Raw genomic sequence first — 19,771 nt, 5'->3', positions numbered from 1 at the left:
TGGGGCTGGAGGTTCTGAATCTGAGGCTTTAAGACTGTCAGGTTATTATTTTGAGAAGAACCATTCATTAAAAGACACCATTAGGAGAGTGAACAGGCAACCCACAGGGTGGCAAGGTATTTTCAATACATATGGCTGACAAAGGACTCGTACCCAGAATATAAGAATTTCTACAAGTCAGTTAGAAAAAGACAGACCACCCACTAGAAAAATGGGCAATATTTTGGATAGGTACTTTACAAAAGCAGATATCCAAGCGCCCAGTAAACACAGGATAAGGAACTTGACTTCATAAATCACCGTGGAAACGCAAACTTAAACTGCAGTGAGATACCACCACAGCCCCCATAAGAATGGTCAAAACTATAGACAACCAAGTGCTGGTGAGGATGTGAAGCAAGTCGAACTTGCGTACACTTCCACAGGAAACATAAATTGGTACAACCACTTTGGAGAACTGTGTGGCAGAATCTACTAAAACTGAACATATAGATGCCTGATGACTGAGCGTTTTCACTCCTATGTATATGCACATGTGTGGGCACCAAAAGACAGGTGCAAGAATGTTCATAGCAGCATCACTTGTAACAGATTAAAAACTGGAAACTACTGGTCTCTCAACAGAGAAGGAGGCCATCTCCCCAACCCGCACATCCTCTGAGGACTGAACATGTGAGTTTAAGGTGAAGCATGGAGAGGTGGGTAACATACCAGGAAGCACTTTCTGACAGTAAGGTTGTTCCTGGAAGTCTTTGGGTGAGAAGTTTCATATACTGTAGTCTGGAATTTGCTGTGCTTACTGCTGAAAGCAGGAACAGACAGGGTGAATTTTCTAAGTTTTCTTGCCCGAGATTCTCTGATTCAGTGGAAATGGGAAACCAATCTGGCACTGCCAGGCAATTCTTTTGAGACTCAGTTGATTGGGAGAGAGGTAAAAGGAGCGAGGAAGTAAAGTAGGAATCGAATATCTTGTTGGCTCAGCTCAAGATGTTAACACTTATACATTTTCCTCTCTTGTTCTCTTTCCAACAGATCTCCTGACTCTAGTTGTCTTTAACTTTGTTCAGCTGCAGGCCTAGAGGGTAACGTGGGCTACAGCTAAGGTAGGAGATGGGGCAACCACAAATGGTCTGGCTTGCAAGCACTCGAGGTGCTTTGCAGGCAGAACCCTTGAAGCCTCGGCCCCTGGCTGCTTCCACTTTCACTGGGTTCTGGCAGCTTGAGTGCATGAAGCCTCCCCCACTTCTCGCTGTACCCCTGCAGAGTAAGATTTGGTTGTACCTTCAGAGGCGTTAGTGAAGTTGGCTCTCTGAGCTGAACTGGCTGCACATAATTTCTTGGGGACGAAGGTCACCCGAGGGAAGTAGGGCTGCTCCCAGGTTAGGATTCTTCCCAGACCCAGGCTCACCTTGAATCAAGGCGGGGATGGGCTGGCGAGATTAAAACCCATAATACTAATACTTTAAGGGAAATAAGGGGCTAAAAGGGGGTGGGGAGGGTAACAGAGGGGGGGTTCTCAGCCAGAAGGGGCTTGAAGCCCAGGGGCCCTCATTCCTCAGGGTGAGCTGGCAGGAGCGCAGTGGTAAGGGACGATGGCTTCTGGGGAATGGGAATATTCAGCCCCACCCCTAGGAGGTAAGAAGGAAGGGCAGGGTAGATAGCAGGGGTTAGGGGCAGCTCTGGGTGTGGAGACAGCATGGTGGGCCCCAGAGCCATCCACCTGAGCTTAAATCCTTGCTCTGGGTACTAATATGCTGAGAGCTTGGTGAAGTTTTTAACCTCTCTGTACCACAGAATCCTTAGTTCTAAAGTAGACAAACGATTACTCCTGCATCATAGAGGTGTTAGGAAGTTTAAAGGAGATAAAATCTTGAGAAACACTTAGACAATGCTGTCTAGAACTTTCTGCAATGGTGGTGATGTTCTCTGGGCTGTTCAGTTCAGTAGTTACTAGCCACTTGTCGCTACTTGTGGTTGTCTAGTGAGACTGAGGAACTGAAATTTTGTTTTTAATTTTACTTAATTTAAATTTAAATAGCTAATAAATCAACTATACTCCAATATAAAATAAAAATTAAATTAAAAAATAAAAATAAATTTAAATAGCTACATGTGGCTAGTGGATGCCTTGAATACTGCAAGCTTAGCATAATGACTGGCAAGTGGGAAGTGCTTGATGATTAGCTACTGTTGTAAGGAAAAGAGTGCGGAAGCCTTGAGCTACCAGAGCCTTCCTCTCAACCTTAGTTTGTACTGGAAAGGCCCAAAGAGGTGAAGTAAATTGTGTAAAGGTACTCAGCCATGAAGCCTGCTGGGACTGGAGGCCTAGGGAAAGACTTGACATTATTTCTCTGAATTAGGTTCGAAAGAGAGAACTGAGGAAATTTATCAAAAGCCTAGAATTTAGGACAGGAGCTGTAAAGACCAGAAGTCCAGTGAAGATGGAGCCAGACTGGGAATGAAGCTCTGGGCCCGGCTGTACTATGAGGCATCTGATCAACCTCTTTCCCTCTCCTTCCTAGAGACCTGGACAGAACTTGGAAGGGCCAATGGGAAAGTTTGTGTCAGGTCTGCAGCAATCCCCTGTGGCTACATGGACAATTGCCCTAACGAGAGCATCTTTATTAGTACCGAAAGGTCATTCTCTGTCCACCTACCCACTTATCCATCAAGCTTTATTTTTTAGCTCTTGCTCAATGTCCAGTCCATCTGTGCCCCTGGGAGCTTGGGAGGAGACAGGCATACACTCAGTATGGTCTTTGTGCTTTTTTTTTTTTTTTTTTTTTTGCGGTACACGGGCCTCTCACTGTCGTGGCCTCTCCTGTTGCGGAGCACAGGCTCCGGCCGCGCAGGCTCAACGGCCATGGCTCACGGGCCCAGCCGCTCCGCGGCACGTGGGATCTTCCTGGACTGGGGCACGAACCCGTGTCCCCTGCATCGGCAGGTGGATTCCCAACCACTTCACCAGGGAAGCCCATCTTTGTGCTTTTTAAACCACTTTTTTTCATGCCTCCATTATCCTATTTCATCACACTGTATTGTATTTGTTTTATTGTCTTTCTCTAATTCCAGTTTGTGATCTCCCCAAAGCCAAGAGCCATGTCTAATTTATCGTTGTGTCTCCAGGCCTAGCATAGTAAGAGCTTCAAGATACAGCAAAGTATAATTGTTAGGAGTTCTGGAGTCAAAGAGTTGGGTTCTAATTCTGGCTCTGCTGCCTACTGAGTGGAGGATGGGGGGTGGGAGGGGTCGCTTAATCTCAGATTTTAAATCTCTAACAAGGTAATAATGACCTTGATTTCTAGTATTGTGGAGAGGATTACACTTTTGCACACACAATATCTTGTACACTCATCCTTCCACCTGAAATTGGGGTCTACACTTATATCTTCTCAGGAGCCTTGTACCACCAATGCTATGTGAACTTTTCTCTCCCATGAGTAGGGTCACACCATCTCAACTGGATCTTTCTGAAAGATGCTCAAGTCTCTTTTGTCTTCAAATCAAACCAAACCAAACCAAACCAAACCATGCCAGCAACCCTTCTCTTGACTCCACACTCACTATAAGCCCCATTTACAGTCACTCTACTTCAAAGAGTAGAATATGGTGGCGCTTCCCAGTTGGTGTTCTAAGGCTCACTGGTGTATCTCAAATGGTTACAGGTGTTATAAGATATTGATCTTCTCAGCCCTCAGGGCAGCTGGGTGGGGCCACACTTCCAGCGGGGAGCAGCCTTGCTCACTTACCCAAAGTTCCATTTAAATATAATTTTTTAGGGCTTTCCTGGTGGCGCAGTGGTTAAGAATCCGCCTGCCGATTCAGGGGACACGGGTTCAAGCCCTGGTCCGGGAAGGTCCCACATGCTGCAGAGCAACTAAGCCCGTGCGCCACAACTACTGAGCCTGCGCTCTAGAGCCTGCGACTGAAGCCCCCGTGCCTAGAGCCCGTGCTCCGCAACAAGAGAAGCCACCGCAATGAGAAGCCCACGCACCACAATGAAGAGTAGTCCCCGCTCGCTGCAACTAGAGGAAGCCCTCGTGCAGCAACGAAGACCCAACACGGCCAAAAATAAATAAATAAAATAAATTTTTAAAAAAATATATAATTTTCTATATGTGCCACGAAGTGAAAGGGTTTGGGAAGCGCCGACGTGCATTCTGCCATCCCCAGTCTCCATTTGCTCCCCTCAACCCAATCCAATTTGGCTTCTGCCTCCTTCATGTCTCCAGCATATCCAGTGGGTGGGGTTTTTTTCACGCTCTGTTTGATTTCATGATCACATTGTTACTGCTGATTACTCCCTCCTTCCCTAAACACTGGGACACCAGGAAACCTCTCCTGGTTTTCCTCCCCACTCTCAGCAGGCTCTGCTCCCTCCTCCAGGGTCTTTGAAGAAGTCCTTCCGACCCCAGTCCCGGGCCCTGTTCTCTGTTCACTTTACAGTCTCTCAATAGTCTCATCTGTGCCCATGGTTTGAATAATCACTTCTAATGCAGACTCCCATATTTGTCATTCTAATGCAGGTCATAACCTTGCATTTAAGATATGAAACTGCTGGGGGAGGGATACATTGGGAGATGGGGATGGACATATAAACACTACTATATATAAAATATATAACCAATAAGGACCTACTGTATAGCACAGGGAACTGTACTCAATACTCTGTAATGGCCTATGTGGGAAAAGAAGCTAAAAAGAGGGGATATATATATAAGTATAATTGATTCACTTTGCTGTATGCCTGAAACTAACACAACATTGTAGATCAACTACACTCCAATAAAATTTTTTTTAGAAAGATATGAAACTGCTTATGAGAGAGCTCTGTGTGGAGGTCTCAGAGACTTCATAAGCTCAACTGTCGAGACTGAACCCAGCCCCTGCCTTCGAACCTGGTCCTCTTCTGGTGTTTCCTGTGTTAGCTGGCAGCACCACTCACCACCCCGCTGTGCAAGTCAAAAACCTGGGTGTCACGACTCTGATTTGCCCCAAACTTTCCCATACTATGGCCCTTTTGGATAACTGGTATCGTGCATGTGTGCATGCTTTGTATTTCTGTTGTTTATCATTTCCCCACTGCCAGTCTGCCTAAATCCCAGTCGTGTCTTAGATTTCAGTTTACATAACCATTCCTATGGACGCTTTTTCCTGACCACCCCCCCATCCCCCAGCCCAGGCTGGCTGAGGGGCACATACATCTGTCTCAGCATTTAGCACGCCCATCTGGCATTGTAATCCCCTCTTGTGTGCATTCTCTCCACAGGACTGCAAGCTCTCAGAGGGCATGGGGCAAGTTTGTCTTGTTCTTTGCTGTGCATTCAGTGCCTGGTTCAACAGACATGTGTGGGATGGAGACTGAGATACAGCAGAGGCTCCCCTCTTACTGGTCCTGCTTATGCCCAGTAATAACCAGCTGGAGGGCTGCTGAATTGTCACCTGATCTGCCCTTCCTCAGGTCCTCTCACCCCCGCTTCCATTCTCTTATTCATAAATAAGTGGGTCTTAGGGTGGGATTGCCCTACCTAAGGTGCTTGGCTGTCTCTGAGTTAGCCAAATAATTCAGTACCTCTATTCCTTCCTTCCTGGCAATGGGAGATCATCAATTTCTTTGGTGGGGGGGCTTCCATTTAATCTGTGTTTCTTTGAATCACTGCTGCATTCCATCTGTGTTTCCTTACTTTTGATTGTATACACACCCATTACATTCCTCCTTGCATATATTTTCCTAAGTAACATGTTAAAGTTTTTTTCAGCTGTGGTTCAGATAGGGCAGCCTAGAAGCCTGTGGTCACCAAAAGCAGTCTTAGAATTAGGGGATGGCTCCATAGAAGTGGCTGAAAATGGAAGGAGGCACCTTCTTCCCTGGAGATTGAGGAAGAAAAGCATATATAATTAAAGCAATAAATTGGGTTTTTGAGGTTGTCTGTTTACCACTGTCAAATATAATCTATTTCATGGATTTAACCAGAATGCATAAGATAGGTCAGATTTCATTTTCTTCAGTTTGCTTATTTTCTCCTCCAGTTCCCTGCGTAGACACAGAGCCCAGATGGAAATGGGAAGACTGTTGACTTGTGTACTTAGAGAAGGTGGTGGTAAAGGATTCAGTGCACTGGACCCTGAGAAATGGATGCCCGTGAGCAAATAAAAACTATAAAGAGGCAATGAGGTATCTGGGAAAGAGCATGGTGTTTGGAGTCGGACAGATCTGAGTTAGGATCCTGGCTCAGCTGCATTCACTGTGCAGCTTGGATTTCACTCTCGTCCCTGTCTTCCCTGCTTTCACTCCGTGCGGTCCTCCCACCACCAATTTCTCTCTCCACTGGGTTCTTTTCATCTGCATATGGACATGCGCAAATATCGTCTCAAAACAAACAAACCTTGCCCTCTGTCTTCTTCATCTCCTTCAGCTTCCACCCAGGCTTCTCCTCCCTTTACTGCCAAGCTTCTCAGAAGAGTCGCCCACACTCCCCGTCTCCTCTTCTGCAATCCCTACCCACTCCTCAGTCCCCGATGATCTGGCTTCGGCCCCCACTGTACCACTGACCTGCTTCTGTCACAGTCACAATGACTCCTGTGTGGCCAGCCCCAAAGACCGTTCCTTGCCCTCTGGTCATCTGGCTACTCAGCAGCATTTCCAACAGTCGAGCTGCTTCCCTCTTGAAGCAAATTTTCTTTCTTGGCATCCATCTCATCCCCCTCTCCTGGATCATCCTCCTACCTCTCTGGCCTCTCCTTCTTAGTCTGTTTGCTGGATCCTTCTCTTCAACCTGACACTGAACATAGGGGTCCTCAGAGTTCAGTCCTGGGGTCCCCTCCCTTCCCCTTCCCATCACTTCTCTTCACTGGTTACACTGTCTCCCTAGTCTCACGGCTTTAAATAGTGGACAGCAACACGAAATCCTGACCTGACCCGACCTCTCTGGTAGATTTCGACCCGGAATATACAACCGTTGGCTGTCCTCCTCCACTGGGGTAATTCACAAATATCTCAGACTTAACTTACCCAAATAAAATCCATCATCCTTCTCCTTGGTGGGAACAAACTACGTTTCCACTGTCCCTCCCCTCCTCCCCATGTTTTCTCATCTCAATAAGCATCACCACTAGCTACTCAGATAGAAACTTCAGAGTCATTCCTCACAGCTAATCTATTACCCAGTTCTATTGGTTCCTTTCCAAAATATATCTCGAATCCACCTGATTCTCCCCATCTTTACTGCCACCATTATAGTGGATCTTCTGATATCTTTTGCCTCCATTACTGTGGAAGCCTCTTAATTCTTTCCCCCACCTCTGCTCTTGCCCTCCCATGCATTTGACACAGAGATATGACCTACACAGAAGATAAACAGACCCAGCGTAAACACTCCTTGGCTTAAAACTTCCAATGTCTCCATTGCGCTGAGAATAAAACACAGCCCTTTTTATAATGCCCAGCAGGGGGAGCCCTACCTCTCTTTCCGGCTTCCTTTGAAACCACCCACTTCTCTCACCTTGCTGTGGATGATCCTTCAGTTCTGCTAACGACCACAGCTCCTCCCTCCATGCAGCCTTCCTCTGCTGTTTCCTTTGCCTCAGAGGCTCTTACCCCACCCCACCTCTGCCTTCACTCTCTGTGGTGTGTGTGTGTGTGTATAATATTAAACATTCAGAAAAGTAAAATTTTATTGCATGTGAATTATACCTCAGTACACCTGATTATCAAGAGAAAGAAAGAAAGAAAGAAAGAAAGAAAGGAATGCATAACAGATAACATAAGAAACACCTGGGTACCCACCACTCAGCTCTATTTAATTCTAAAATGTCATATTTGCTTCAGATATTGTCTTTCTTAAAGGAATAAAGTAGTACACAATGAAGACACCCCACCTCTGGATTCCTTCCCAATTCTATTTTCCTCCCTTCTTTCCCAGAAGTAACTCCTGAGTTTGGTATTTGTCATTCCCATGTTGTTTTTATACTTTCCTTACATGTGTGTGTATCCATCAACAATACATAGCATTGTTTGCATAGTTACATTTTATGCCAGTAGTTTTATTGTGGGAGGATTCTGTAACTCACCCAGTTCCTCAGCATGCTTTGTGAGATGGATGGATCCACACTCACACAGGTGGCTCTGGCTGTCATGTCCACGGTGGCATAGTATTTCACTGGATACGTACATCTAATTTGATTTATTCTCCTCAAGATAGATAACGGTGCCATTTTCAATTTTTGATCATCATAAACACTGCTGCAAAGAACATCTGTACACGTCTCCCTGGACACATATTTGAGAGTTTCTCTAAGGTGAAACCTTAAAATCGGAATTTCTGAATAATAGCGTACTTACCTCTCCAACCGTACTAGATAGTGCCAGATTGCTCTTCAAAGCGGTTGAAGAGTTTCCACTGCCACCGCAGCGGGGGCATTTCCGGAGCTCCTTATTCTCACCTACAGAGATGCCGAGCTCGGACGGGCCTCCAGGGGGCGCCGCGCAGCTCGCTGTGATTCTGGGCGGCCGTGCCGAGAGCTGCTGGACGCAGTTCTTCTTTTCGCTAGTTCGTGGTCCCTTGGCCCCGCAGGTAGTCATTGTTGAGGATGAGATCCCAGAGGTGCATTTAGGGCAGCCTCCAGCTCCTGGGTCGCTGGGAGATGTGGCCTTAATCCTCCTCTCCTCCAAATCTTTTCCAAAATTTGAAAGCAGTACAAAACAAAAACTTCTCCATCTTGAATTAAAACCAAAAAAGGACCTAGGTTGCTAAAAGAAACATCTGTATGCTTAACATGCAAAATATAGAATGCTAACATTTTAACCTATATGTTTGCTTCATATGTTTTCTTTTTAAGAAACAAAACATTCCAGTTACACTTGAAATTCTCCTATTCTTTCACCTCCCTGCCTTCCAGGTGGCAGTTAAGATCCTGAGTTTGGTTGATATCCAAACCATTTATTTGTATAACGTATGTATCCATAAACAATGTATAGTTTTGTTTGTTTTTATTTACACAAATGCTATTCTGTACCTAATACTCCTGCAGGTTTCTTTCCTATGCACACAACATTGTTTCCAAGATAAATCTACCTTGATGCCTGTCTATCTGGTTCAGTGTTTATCTGTTCTCCTAACAATATATTTTTAGGTTGTTTTCAGCTTTTGGTTATTTAAGCAATGCTGCATACACACTTCACAAGAGATTTTTGTTTTGTTCATGCTTACTTTTGAGTCCCTAGAAGTATGCCTGGCACAAAGAAGTTGCTCAGTAAACTTGTGTTGAGTTAATGAATAAATGAACAGCCTCATACACGTTTCTAGGTTGCTCACATGCAGACTTTGCCCAGAACATACATATAAAAGTGAAGTGGCTGAATTTTCAGGTGAGCTTGGCATATTACTCTCTAAGACTATTGTTCCATTTTATACATCCCCCAGCAAATTTGAGAGTTTTCATTTCCCCTTAGCTTCGCCAACCTTGGTATCTTGAGATTTGGTGTATATGTGCGTCCCAGCTGATGTATATCAAATCATATCTTCTTGTGCTAATTTGCATTGCCCTAATTCCTTTCTGACTTCCCCCATCAATTGACTTCCTTTGTGGCTTCCAGTTTATCAGATTAGCAGAAGTAGGCTGGGGTGGGTTGAGGGTCACTCTTAATCTCTCAAGGGGGCAGCCTGACTCCTGAATGGGTCTGGACCTCTCCACGTATTTCCAGCCTCCTTCCTGTCCTGGAAGGTTTTGAATACACGTGCCAGATCCAGGACCTCGGGACTGAAGAGCAACGTTGGAGACCCAGGGCACCCTCCCCACCCAGTCCCACCTTGAGCTCTGAAGCCTCCTGTGAGGGGTGGGAGAGGGCTCTCTGGGCGCCCACGTGGGTCTGTTATTCTCCAGGTCTCCAGCTGGAGAGTGCCATCCAGGAGAGCCTGGGACCCAGGGTGCTCTGGCAGTTGTAGCAGCCTTGACGCCTCTGAGGACCCTGCATGTTCCCGTGGTGGGAGCTGTCTTTGGCGTCCCTGGCACTACCCCTCCTGCGCACACACCATGCCCTCCACTTACAGGAGAATATGCCATTTGGTCTGCTTGGCTCCTCTGTATTTGACAAATTGACCACTATTTGGAGAAAAGAAGACAAGTTCAGAGGTAAGGGGATAGATGTAATGGGAGAGAGGGCTGGGGAGCAGGGGTGCAACTGAGGAGGAAAGTTTGAACTCACAGGGTACCCCTTGGCCTTGGGACAATAGGGAAAAATACTGGGCTGCTGGGCTGAATGTAGCACCGGGAGTCACCACCCCTGTAGGCCTTTGAATTGGATCAACAGCCCAAGATGTAAAATGTGACACCAGTGGATCAGCCAGAACAGTGGGTGTGCAGGAGCCACTGCCAGCTGACGTTGGAAAGGCCCATATTTCTAGCATGTAGGGATGACACGCACTTGAGATCCTTTCCCATTTGAAAAGCATTAAAAAATCATAACCTGCAAGCCCAGAGAATGAGCCCTCTGACTTAACAACCCTTTTACTTTCTTTTGCAAAGCATTAAAGTCATTAACTTCCAGCAAGCAGGGACAGGTTCTTGCTTAACCCTTCTCTTCTGAGAAGTCTTAAAAATCAGCCACGGTAAGACCTTGTCTCTCACTGGCAATGTTAAACCATAAAGCGCTGTACTGCTGCTAAGTAATGGGGTCAATCTGTCACTGTGTAACTTAAGGAAAATGGAATCTAGTGACATGTCTTCTGCTCAGAAGCCGGTGGTGACTCCACACTTTGAACCAGATACGATCCCACTGGTGTGAGGTTCTGCTGCCCTTTCACTGCCTTAATCTGACCATGTGTTTTCTGCTACCACTGGATGAGGTTTTGCCCTCATCCATGCCAGCTGACTCCCTACATATTTCCCTCTCCCTCACTGCCACCCATTCATCTTGCCCGTCTCTCTCTCTAAGCCTCCCTATGTGGACCTGACGTATAACATTCGTATTTTTAATAACATCCAAATTTGTATATCCCTTTAGGCTATCTGACCACACCCTCCACATCTCACTGAAGGTTCAACTTTGTGAATTCTACCAGATGAACTCCTCTTATGTCTTTAATCACTCCATCATTAAGTATTTATACATTGCATCTTTTCTAATCGTATGTGTCCATCTTTGCATGCACACTTAGGGGTGTACACGTGTAATGTATTCCCCAGTATATTATACAACTCCAAAGTTTATTCTTTTCTTCCCATTTCTTCATCTATGTGCAGATACCCAGGCAGGTGACGGCATGTCAATTAGTCAGTTGCCACAGGCTTATTGAGCACCCAGGTGCCAAGCATTGTGCTGGATGCTATGGGTATGGGCACAGTCCTTAGACTCTAGTAGGAAAGAGAAAAATTAAACAACTGTGTGAATTATTATAAGTGAGCAGAGGGCAGCAAAGTAGAAGGACAGATGCTTTGGTAATATGTATGAGTATATGTGGAGTATATGTGGTTGGTAATATGTATGAGTATATGTGGAGTATATGTGGTTGGACGCCATTCCCCAGGAAATGATGTTAAACTGAGACCAATATTAGGGGTAGAAGTTGGGAGCTAGGCAGAGCTGGGGAACAAATCATTTCAGGCAAAGGGAATAGTATGGGTCCAGACTGTCATGCAGAGAGAGCACAAAGCATCTGGTAACATGCAGGAAAGGGTTAATTCAGCTGGCGTGGGTTGCCCCAAACTTATACATTCCAAAGGTCTTCAGGACTGCCCCTGGACCAGTTCCTGCAAGATGATCTCTGAGCTCTTGGAATATCCTGCCTGATAAGAATGCCTTTGTATATCTGAGACCTTGGGCCAGGTCAGATAGTCTATGCTAACAAAGGGACATGCTGAATCTTTGTTTTTATATGTTGAGGCTGTTTGGGGCCTTCCATATCAGTTTGACCTCTGTTGGGGCTGGAGAATGAGGAGATAAGGTCAGTTATACAGGTGTTGACTACATGATACATGATGACCCTCAACAAAAACCCTGGACACCACAGCCCGGGTGAACTACCCTGGTTGGCAATATTTCTTATGTGTTGTCACACATTGCTGCTGGGAGAATTAAGCACTGTCCATGCAACTCCACTCAGAGTGCGTAACTAGAAGCTCCCACCTGGTTTCTCCTGGACTCTGCCCCATGTGCCTTTCTCCTTTGCTGACTGTAATTTGTATCCTTTCATTGCATTAAACCATAATGGAGAGGATACCAGCTTTTCTGTGAGTCCCTCTAGCAAATCATCACAACCAAGGGTGGTCCTGGGGACTCCCAACACAGGTAGAGCAGAGAGAACAAAGGCTGTGGGGGGAGGGGAACGACTGAGGTGATGAAAGAGACTGGATTCCTCAGAGCCTATAGGTCATGATCGAGAATGACATGGTTCTGCCTGTGGGCTTGATTCCAACGTGGTTACTTTATTTCATTATATTCCATGGCCCTAGGCTGCATCCAGCCCTGGCTAGATCTCACAAAAGCTACCTACAGAAAACATGCCAATCAGTGAGTTTGCTTGGTGTGGGGTTGGGGTGAGCCCAAGGGCACAGAAAACCTACTGGAGGAGATGAGCAGTGTCACCTGTCCGGATGGCTGCACCCATTATTTCCTGTATGACCCACCTTGGGTTTGGAGCAGTTACTACTCAATATATATTGGTAAAGAAGAAACAGTGGTGTGTTTATTATAACAGCTTGGGGGGAAAAGAAAACCAGAACTGTTTTCCATACTGAATCCCACATAATGAAAACTCAGAGGTGACATCACCAATCTGTTTCATGATCACATATTCATGGTGACAGAATAAGTCAAGGGAAAAATAGGGTGAGAGAGTGGTGGAAGCGATTTAAGCCATTTGTTGGCACAAAGAATTCAGTTATCAAGGTTGCAAATAAGTCATCAACTTCAGGCATGGACGGGCACCAAAGTGTTTCTCAAATTTCTGCTTGCTTGGACAAGCGTGCTGCCTTCTCAAGAGTGTGCCTTGAATCCTTAATAGCTGGAGAAAAATGTTAAAGTAATGGAAGAAGTACTTATGTAACTCATTTCTAAATCCACAGGGACCTATATTTTTGATGGTGCAGGAGGCTTGAGGCAGAAGCCTGTTAGGGATCATGGCTGTACCCACGGCCCAACACTCCCAAGTCAGAGCGGTGCTCCCGAGGCCTGGGGCAGCAGCAGGGGGTGGGGTAGCCGTGTGATCTCAGAGCCACACTGATGGCCCCGTAAGCCAAGTGCCTCGATCCTGGAGAACACAAGACGCTGTTACGTAATTTCTAATTACAACGAACTCTCTTCTTTCTGTTCCCAAGAGGGAAGGCAGTTTATACTCAAACACACGCCTAAGTTTGAACCCCGTTCTAGCGATGTAACTTTGGGTGTTATTTAAACTCTCTGGGCCTCAGTTTACTCATCTGTGCGCTGGTCATTATAAGAAGACCTTGCTCATAGGGTTGAAGACTCGATGAGGTAATACCTATAAAGCACTTGGCACAGTGCCTGGCATGCATTAAGGGCTCAAACAACAACAACACAACCAGAAAGGACGTTAAGGTGTTTAGTAAGTCCTCAGACATAAAAAGACATTTTCGAGGGCTCGATGCCAGTCACATGTGCCTCAAGATTGTCAGGCTGGGAGAGGACATCTACATGCTCTGAATTAGATACTAGTGGATGTGACAGACGTGCCCTAAGGAATCAGCTTTACTACGTTGGCCTTCAATGCTTGGGCGGCATTTTAAATAGCAGCCCGTATGTAACTCAGGTGCTGCCGGCTTCAGGGTCAGATGCAGCGTTGTGCTTTGGCTTCCTAAGGTGATGAAGAGAAAGGATGTTGGAGGCTGTGTTGATAAAATGGCCCTCGAAGTGAAGCTCTGATCATGAAGACAGACCCCCGTGTAACTGGAACTAGGGGGAGGTCTTGGCAGGTGCGATGTCTGGCGGAAGGAGAATGAGTCTGGAGTCACCACTTGGGTTTGATCCCAGCTCCTTTACTACAAGCGTAGGAAGCTCCTACACTGCAAGTATGAGGTGCTGGGCAAGTTACTGGTCTCTAAACCTCAGTCCCTTCATCCGCACAAAGGGGAAAATACTTGACTTGCAGAGTGACTCTAAGGATAAATCGATACAGTGCAATGTATGTAAAACACCTGCTATATGGTAGGCACTTCATAAATGATGATATACGCAAGCAAAGTACAGTCACAGCAAAGCATGAAATGCATTAGTGGTAAATGATACTGTTTTGTGACAAAGCGATCCTGTGAGACCAAATTAGTTTCTTAGAAAGAACGGCAAGATACAGACAGCAGGTTTGATGTGAAGCTTGGCAGCTGAGGGCAGTTCATTCTGGGAAATGGCTTATGGTTGGGATCAAATCCCTGCCCCGGGTGACATGTTCATCACTGCCCTGGGAAGACCTGATCTGGGGGATCACGGGGGACAGATGGAGAGGGTCTGCATGAGGACCAGACCTCTCAGCCAGTGACGAGCTGCCCCGTAAGGGTGATGACAAAGCACAGCTCCAAGAGAGGTGCGAGGAGCCGCAATGAGTGCGCAGGATATAGCCCTATCTCTGCAGCGGGAAGCTGTGTGCTGGGACACGTGGCCCGGGAGGCAGTCATGGAGCTTGCAGCCCAGAGAGCAAGCGGACCCCAGTCCAGGTGTGCTGCCGCTGAAGTGGAGGTGGGGAACCAGGCCGGGGAGGAATGGTCTCAAAGAAGGGCTCCTCCTATCCTGACTCCAGTTGCTTCTGCATCAGAACAGTTTTCTGGGAGAGGGACCCAAGAGGTGATGAGGGCAGAACCCAAGTGATAAGGGAGATGTTTTCCACACAGAAAAGCCTCTATTCAGCAGGGAACTCAGGTCACACGTCAGAGAATAAACATGAATGAAACTTTAAAAACACGGGGGTGGAAGCTGACATTACAGCTATGCCCACCAGCAGCTCACTGAGAATAAAGCCCTCCTTCGTGTAGAAAGTTAATGGTGTCTATCACCCTCTTGGAAACCCAGCCTGGGGAGAGGAGAGGGACTGGGGACAGGTACCAGACACTGCTTGAAAAGGTAACGGTGTGTGATGGGGTTCGATTGGCCCTTTCTCCCCTATGAGGATGTGTGCGTCCACAGGAGAAGTCCCCACGTATGCTCCCACCTCTACTCCCATAGGAAATGAAAGCCTATGGTCGCACGTGGCGCTTGTTGGTCTGATGAAGTGGTTTTCAACTGGGGCCGATTTTGTCCTCCCAGGGGACGTCTGGCAATGTCCGGGGACACTTTTGGTTGTCACATTTTTTTGGGGGGGTATGCTACTGGCATCTAATGGGTAGATGTCAGGGATCCCGCTAACTACCTTACAGAGCACAGAATGGCCCCCACAGCAGAGCTACCCAGACCCTAGTGTCAGTAGTGCTGGCGTTGAGCAAGCCTGGTCTGAAGCGATGCGGAGGTTCTTTGTCAATGGAAGCGGCTTGTTCCTCTCACCTGTCATCTCAGTGTGGGGTAGAATGGGGAAGGGTCACAGCTAGTCTGCAATCCCTCTTTGGTGGCCATATACAGAAGAGGGTGTGGTGCGAAGGCAAAAATTGGGGGTGGGGTGGGAATGAGCCCAAAGAGAGACTCAGGCTAATCTCTCAAGGTAGATGGAAGGCCAAGCACAGTTTTTCATTTTCAAGTCAACTCTTACTTATTTAAAAACCAATTTCCTGGGCTTCCCTGGTGGCGCAGTGGTTGAGAGTCCACCTGCCGATGCAGGGGACGCGGGGTCGTGCCCCGGTCCGGGAAGGTCCCACATGCCGTGGAGCGGCTGGGCCCCTGAGCCATGGCCGCTGAGCCTGTGTGTCCGGAGCCTGTGCTCCGCAACGGGAGAGGCCACAACAGTGAGAGGCCCGCGTACCGCAAAAAAACCCCCAAACAAACCAATTTCCTTAAGCACATAATTGTATGTATGTTTATTTCCCTGAGGAACTCTTGAGGCAGAGGAGACCTGCTGAAATTATGGGGATGGAGGCTGCACACAGGGTTTTAATGGAGTTAGAAAAATTTTTCCTCTCCTTTGAAAGAGGGTTGGGAGAAAGAGAAGGGCAGGTTCCTCTCCTGCAGGGCAGAGGATGTGGGGGGATGGAGTTAAGATAGCAATGGAGGGTCAGACAACGTGAGGAACGGTTGTGTGACCCCAGCGGGTTGGGATCAGAGACAGAACTCCGGGGTACAGCTTCAAGCCTGCCTCTTCTCTCCCCGCATCCTGGTAATTGGAGGGAAGGGATCCAGGAAGTGGGCTGTTCATACCCTTCCTGACCCACCACCTTCGCGTGTACACACAAACACACACACACACACACACACACATACACATCAAAATACTCCTCTGGAAGATGCTCTGGTTTGCATCAGGAAACAGAATGGGTCATGCTGTTGTGGGAGGAGTGGGTGGGTGGGCAGGGCAGAGGGGACTTTGATGAGCAGAGGGTAAGGGCTTCAGCGCTTCCCCTCTTCTGCTACTTCTCACTCCTCTGTTTTAGCCTGAATGCTTGGAACTGTAGGTTCTTCTCTTTGAGAGATGTCCTCACCTGGGTAAACTGGGTGGGGACCAAGGGAACAGAATGAAGGAACTGATTATCCAGATTCGACACACAGAGGAAAGGAGGCGGGGGCAGCGAGGGCACTTTACAGTCTTTCTCTCGCTGCTAGATTGGCAAGACTCTGGCTCATACTCCTTTTGTCTAAGAGGGTCGGAGGGGGGTTGAGTTGGGTGGGCGACAGAGGAAGGAAGATGCAGTGAGGAGTGGGTGGCCTGGAGCTGGTGGTGGCCTGGGCTACAAAGGCTGGGGTCTGCAGGGGGACCCTTGCCTCCTCCCTCCATGTCTTCATTGGATGTGGAATGCATGTCTGCCATGGTACCTATTCTATGTGGTTGGACTCTGTCGGGCTCCCCGCCTCCAGAAGGCTGTGAATCATGTCCCCTTCAGCTGGAGGGCCTCTGCATCTAACAAAGCCTGGTATACAAGCACTCAGTACACATTTCATGATGAATTCCTACCTTATCCATCCTGGCCTGCCATTACAGAAGAGCGGACAGGAATTCGGGCGGGAGTTATAGCAAAAAGAGTCCACCTGGCTAGTCTATCCCATTCATCCTATCTCTCGAAGCTGCAGGTGTGGTGGTGGTGCTGGTAGCATGGCATCCAATGGGGAAGTGAAGGTAACATCTGAGAAACATGGCCAAGGTTCGAAGCCCTGAATGTCTTCATTTAATCATCAAATATCCTCTGCATACCTGCCCAGAGAGGCTGGGTTCTGGCATTCCTCAGCCTCATGCTGTGGGGCAGCATAAGGGGCTGGAGGTCACAGGTGAGCGGAGCAGCCTGAGGCTGGGGAAAGGCACCCAGCCCCTGGGAGATGGAGACAGTGATTATCTGGGAGCACAGCATCCAGGCCTTCTCTGTCGTAAGAGGGCTAAAGGGATGACACACGTGGGGCATGCGGGCCTGGACTGAGGGGCTGTGTCCACAGGGGCCCTCCTGGCCTGCGAGCATCAGAGACCTTGGGCTGCCAGGGATTTGTTTCCTTTTCATTGACCAGCTCCCCAGAAGACACATCAAGTATTATTAGAGATAGATACATAAGAGTTTCAGCAACTTTAAAAGGCTGAAAATGTGTGCTGTAGTCCTAGCCCATACTTCCACTTCCCGGAAGTGTAACCTTGCGCCTTCCTGAGCCTTGGCCGCCTCATCCAAAGAAGGGATGGCCCTTCTGCCTTCCCTTTATTATGGGGCTATTGTGAGGCGCAAAAAAAGTCACAAAGTGTGGGAGCACTTTGTAAACTTAAAGTGCTATGCAATGTGAGCTGGTTCTTTATTTATTCAAGGCAGTGGCAGAGGGACACCCCACATTGGTGCTGCTCCAGCCATCCTCCTACCAGGACCTGCCTGCAGGGAAGGGCTACATCTGTCTTTTGACCGCTGGAGGGCTTAGCACTTTGAGTTCACTTCCGCATCTCTGGCCCCATCTAATACACAGGTCAGGGCCGCGGGGGGCCTGGCAGAAGAGTGCTGAGGTCCCTTATTTCCTTCGCTGGTAGAACTGGAAGACTGCCTTCTCTTGCTCATACGTCTCGATGGAGCCGGGTCGAAGGCGCCGGATCTCAGCGATGGCGTCCCCTGCAGCCAGGCCCCGCTCCTTCACCAGGTAACAAGCCAGCATGGTACCCGTGCGGCCAAAGCCCAGGGCACAGTGCACTCCCACCGCCTGCGAAGGGGGAGCTGGGTGGGGAGGAGCTCAACGCCCTCCCAACACTCTCCTGACCCTCACTTGTAAAATACAACCAGGTTTTAAAGATGTAGGACAATGAAGAATATAAATATCTGGTTAAGAATTTATTTTATATTGCTTATATGTTGAAATGATATTTTGGAGTTACTGGGTTAAATTATATTATCAAGATGAATTTCTCCTGCTTCTTGTTTACCTTTTTAAAATGTAGCTCCATTACATTTGGACAGAACCTTGCTCTGGAGACTGCTCAGTACCCCCTGACTTCAACCCCCATCTCTCCCAAGTATGTTCACCCTTTCTCCTTCTCAACCCACAACATCAGCTGGTTCTTCGTTGCCTTTCCTCGAGCCCAATTCACAGTGCTGGGCCCTCTTCATACTCCTCCCCCTTGCCCCCCCCCCGCCCCCCTCCCCCAGCCTCCGCCCCGCTTTGGCTTTCTGTTCTGGTTGAGATGGTCTCCTGGCCCCACCCTCTTCCTCCAGTCTTTCTCCCGGAACCCAGCTAAGTTATTCCTGGCCCCGCCCTCCCCAGCTCCGCGTGTCCCCGCTGACCCCTCCCAAGTCCCTCCCCCCCCGGCGCTAACCCCGCCCTCTGACCTCTCCCCTGGCGTTGGCCTCGTCGACAATCTTCACGAAGCGGTCTATCTGCTCTGGGCCCGGCGAGCAGAAGTCTGGGATGCGCAGTCGGTGCAGGGTGAGGCCGGGGCAGCTGTCGCTGTGCGGGGGCCCGCGCTCCGTCAGTGACACCAGGTGCCGCACACCCTGGTCCAGCAGGAACTGGTAGTGGGCGGGGAGCCGGGGCAGGGCCAGCCCCGCCAGCCGGCCGGGGAGCACCCATGAGAAGTTGGGGGGCTGCACGCCCATGGCTGACGGAGGGCACAGAACAGCGGGTCACCGGGGGCGAGGCCGGCCCGTCCCGCTCCGCCCCCGGGCCCGGTAACCTTCCACCTACCTAGCACTGGCGCCTCCTGGAGCCACGTGGTCTTCGGGACATATCCTGGGTGTCGTCCTGCTCCGCCTCAGGGGATTGGCCGAGCCGCCTGGGGGCGGGGCTAGAACACCCAATTCCCGGCTCCCAGTGACCGTCGGAGCGTTCTGGTCCGGCCCCAAGCAGAACACTCGTTGATTGGTTGGATAGTCAATAATGGGCGGGATTACTGCAGCCGTGTGCACGGGGATTGGTGGACCACGCACACAGCCAAGACAGAACACCTAGAAGGAATTAAAAATTCTTTTCTGTGGATGAAGCAACCCCGGGTCGAGCTCTGCTGCTCCCTGGCGGTCGGTGGAAGTTATTGCATCACTGGCCAACTGCCCCTGCTGCCCAAGGGCCTGGCCTTAACTTTCTTCACAATGGGTGCCCAGGGGTTTAAGAGATGGCAAATCTACATACGCCTTGGGGGAGGAATCTTCTCTACAATAACTCTAAGTCATTATCAGTGACTTTTTGAACTCGTCCAGTAAGTGGGAATCGCCACTGTACAGGGACTATTCTTGT

General features: G+C 48.5%; 1 protein-coding gene across 1 annotated transcript; it reads right to left on the bottom strand.

Moving 5' to 3' along the window:
- Positions 1 to 17,826: 17,826 nt before the first annotated feature.
- Positions 17,827 to 19,255, bottom strand: DUSP23 (dual specificity phosphatase 23). Its single transcript, XM_032613031.1, has 3 exons — positions 19,226 to 19,255; positions 18,871 to 19,139; positions 17,827 to 18,247 (listed from the first exon to the last, which is right to left on the bottom strand). The coding sequence occupies exons 2-3, from the start codon at positions 19,135 to 19,137 to the stop codon at positions 18,062 to 18,064; spliced, it is 453 nt and encodes a 150-aa protein (XP_032468922.1). The 5' UTR covers positions 19,138 to 19,139; positions 19,226 to 19,255; the 3' UTR covers positions 17,827 to 18,061.
- Between the last annotated feature and the right edge of the window lie 516 nt (positions 19,256 to 19,771).

This window comes from Phocoena sinus, chromosome 1 (genome assembly GCF_008692025.1).
Source record: "Phocoena sinus isolate mPhoSin1 chromosome 1, mPhoSin1.pri, whole genome shotgun sequence".
Lineage (NCBI taxonomy): Eukaryota > Metazoa > Chordata > Mammalia > Artiodactyla > Phocoenidae > Phocoena > Phocoena sinus.
The sequence above is the reverse complement of the archived record's forward strand: the minus strand, read 5'-3'. Positions and strand labels throughout refer to the sequence as shown.

Coding starts and splice junctions, on each gene's coding strand:
- DUSP23 (XM_032613031.1), bottom strand. CDS start 19,137: ATGGGCGTGCAGCCCCCCAACTTCTCATGGGTGCTCCCCGGCCGGCTG. Junction 18,248..18,870: donor AGGCCAACGCCAGGGGAGAG/GTCAGAGGGCGG, acceptor CCCCCTTCGCAG/GCGGTGGGAGTGCACTGTGC.